This window comes from Odontomachus brunneus, unplaced genomic scaffold (assembly GCF_010583005.1).
Source record: "Odontomachus brunneus isolate Ranch 3 - 2012 unplaced genomic scaffold, Obru_v1 Obru_scaffold_042, whole genome shotgun sequence".
In the NCBI taxonomy this organism is placed as follows: domain Eukaryota; kingdom Metazoa; phylum Arthropoda; class Insecta; order Hymenoptera; family Formicidae; genus Odontomachus; species Odontomachus brunneus.
Genome location: NW_022639492.1, coordinates 2294383 through 2297749, shown reverse-complemented (window position 1 = coordinate 2297749; position 3367 = coordinate 2294383). Strand labels below are relative to the sequence as shown.

Here is a 3367-nt window from a genome sequence, read left to right as displayed (position 1 = left end):
GGGGGGGGGGGGCAACACAAGGCAATGTATTTGCTAGAACTATACACCAAGTATTATTCGTTCTTCTTCTTCGCTAGTTCGTGTGTCGGGCGATCTTTAACGACTACCTGTTGCTTCTTATTTTCCGCAAGTTGCGCCTCCATTTCGCCCGAGAAACCGAATTCGTTCACTCTGGTGTGATCCGTCTTGTATATCCATCTTTGGTACAAAAATATGAAGAAAACGATGTCATCACGGAAGCAGCCGATCCTGTACAGAGTCGGCATCTTTATCACAAATGCAAAAATATCGTCGACAAATGTGTTGAGGAATTTGTAGGACAGCATACGCCACGGAAGATGCGCGACGCTCTTTAATTTGTAGTTGATGAATAGCTGCGGCGTCATCATGATGAAGCCGAAAGTCAATAGAAATCCGTACAGCATATTGAGAACCCAAGAGTACCAGCCCTTGTGCTCCAAATACATGAGCGAATAGATGGCGTATCCTCCTAGCAGCGGGTACAAGGCCCACGATAAATATTTAAAGGCGAGTCTGTCATACTCCTTCGTGGAAGACTCCACGTATGAGCCTTTATCTTGGAATGATATCTTCGGAAAGACCCCAAGTACTTTTGTTTCCCTGTTAACATTAATATCGATGACTTTGTTGATTTTCCATACTTCGATGCACAGGCCTATCGCACAACTAATGCGCACGACTGTGTTTGTCTCGTTGTCCAGAACGTAAAGAAGAACAACAATAGACTGGAATACATTAAAAAATACAGAGCGCACAGATAGACCTTCTAAGGACTTCCGGTTATTCCAAAATTGAATATCTGAAAAGAGAAAGGGATGTAGATTAGAAAAATCAATATATTACAAAGGCTTGTGTAGTTTCTACTTGTATATATGTTAAATAGATTTTTAGGCTTACCATTTTTAAATGCTAAGAATTCAAATACACTATGCAGAATTGACACAATTATGGTCAATCCTAGTAGATATGGGTTTGTCTCAAGTAAAGTCTCCTTCAGAGTATCTTGTTCATTATCATCTTCCCCAGTTACTTCTCCTAATTAAATAATAATAAATTAGCGAAAATTCAAAATAATAACAGTAGAATTTTATGTTTTAAATTGTATTATAAATGTACACATTCACATATATATATACACATATAGAAAGACACACACATGCATATATTATCCTAAAATATAACAAACCCATAAACGATGATGTCCATTTATTTCTAACAGATTGGGCCGCATAAATTTGCCACTTGAACAATGAAAGTGGCTGATAAGTTAATCTGAGTTCCAATTGCTCTACAGTATTATTTAATGGCTGATAATCCCGTTGCATATTCCAAAAATCATTTGTATATATTATTGGCTTATATGTATTTCCATTAGGTAAAAAATTTATGTCTAAAAAAGAAAAAAATATTTTTAAAATTGCATTGCAGAAAAATAACATTTTATTTAAAAAATTTATTACAGACATTCAATAGTCTGTCAGATATTAATGATATAAAAGTTTTAGCAAATTGTTTTGAAAAAATAGATAAAGCTAATTTTAGTATGTCATAATACTTTGGCACTTACTTTCATATAAAAAATATATTGGAAATGAAAACTTACATTCATCCAGTGGTTGTGGTACTTGACCGTAGACCCAATTGGTTTGATCAACCACCAAATTAACAGTCAGATTTGGGTGCCAATGTGACACATATTCTTGGTCCATCAGTGCAGCTTTCTGCAAGACATTACACATTCAGAGAATATATTTGCTACATAATAGAGAAACTTTACAAGTAACACAAACCTCTATTTCCTCTTTGCTAGCTGTGCTCTCACCAGTCAGTAAATTGTGTTTTTTTTGATATTTGATCTTCTTGAATTTATTCAACATTTTTTTCGTATAGGACATGTAATCACCAGCATAGATACCTTTACCAGCCTTAGGATTTGGCGACTTGCCACTCTTCGTTATATATATATGAAGATAGATAGAGCCATTATTCTTCAATCTTTCCGAAGGAATAAATGTATATTCGAGAACTCTTGAGCCATCTTGATTTGGCCCACTATACCAGTCTCCATAAACTAATCCTTCTTCAAACCATATCAAAGATTGCAAGTCGTTGAAATTTTTAAAGTTCTCGGATTCTGATAGATAAATACTAAGATCAAATAATGTCCCATTTGGGAATATATTTACAGCTTGCAAGCGTGTATCACTAATGGTATTGGGAGACTTGGAATTATTATCAGGACGTCTAAAGAAGCTACTAATAAAATAAATTATAAGAGCCCTTATGATTATCGATTTCGTTATGGCAAAAAATGATTCTAAGCGCGATGGCTGAGGTTTTCTCCTCTGTTCGTCATTCTCTGCATTTACCTGTAAGAAATATATCCTTATGAACGTTATCTTGATGTGTGTTGTACTCACATCGATATATCTATATATATAATTCGCGTATCAATTTTACTGTTTGTTTTATTTAAAATATCGAATAGACGGCGTATCTTTCACAAATCATTTCAAACATTCATTACAGGTGCACTATCACAAGGTCTTCCATTAAAAAAAGAATCGTGTATGCTAAAAGATATACTAATGCAAATAGAATGAACTTTTAACAGCAATTGTCATTATTCTCTTGGTACATTTTATTTTAAGAACCACACGAATATGATCGATAAAATCTTAACGCACACTTCTCTCGTCATTATTCTGTTCGTTCGTCGGAACCAGTTCGCTGTTGGATTGATTGTTATCCATGTTTTCTGTGACAGCTACTTTTTCGCCGTCACGATGACAAACCTCAGTAACCACCATTTTTCTTTTGGGTCCCGTGCTCCTTCCAGTTTGCTTCTCCATTAAATGAACGACACGTAGACGATGTATAATGAGTATATTTAGAAGATCAGCTGTTGGTGGCGCTGCCAGTGGCGCAGAAAGATTAATCACAGCTAACTAGGACAAGGCGATTTGTTTTAACAAATTATATATATAAATCAGATAAAGAGAGAATAAAAGTACTTTCAATTTTACAATTTCTACTTTCAAACGGGAAAGATTATATTACTATGACGTTATATTGCTCTTGATGTTCTATAGGATAAAGTAAGAAAGTATTTTAAAGGCGATCCAACTTTTTTACTCTATTTTAAACTGTCAATGTCAACTTCACTCCATATTTAATAAAGTATACAGATATTTGGTCTATATATACGTCATTGTTTATTGAATTCTGTCTGTTTCAATATAAAGGAAAATTTTGTCTGACTCACAATTAAATCTATCACTACTTCAATTGTTCTATCACCATCTTAAATCTATCACTACTTCATTTTTTTTTTTAATTAGAAATA

At 34.1% G+C, this 3367-nt stretch overlaps 1 protein-coding gene across 2 annotated transcripts in view; it reads right to left on the bottom strand.

Moving 5' to 3' along the window:
• The window catches only part of LOC116844543 (cleft lip and palate transmembrane protein 1 homolog), a 3191-nt gene extending 310 nt beyond the window's left edge, over positions 1-2881 (bottom strand). The window contains exons 1-6 of one of the 2 annotated variants that reach the window (XM_032816199.1): positions 2709-2881; positions 1812-2390; positions 1625-1742; positions 1208-1411; positions 919-1056; positions 9-820 (exon numbers count right to left, since the gene is read on the bottom strand). In XM_032816199.1, coding sequence (XP_032672090.1) covers positions 54-820; positions 919-1056; positions 1208-1411; positions 1625-1742; positions 1812-2390; positions 2709-2873 — 1971 coding nt within the window. In that variant the 5' untranslated portion in view covers positions 2874-2881 and the 3' untranslated portion in view covers positions 9-53. The remainder of the gene's footprint in view (positions 1-8; positions 821-918; positions 1057-1207; positions 1412-1624; positions 1743-1811; positions 2391-2708) is intronic. The other variant, XM_032816198.1, reaches the window with a different exon arrangement.
• Between the last annotated feature and the right edge of the window lie 486 nt (positions 2882-3367).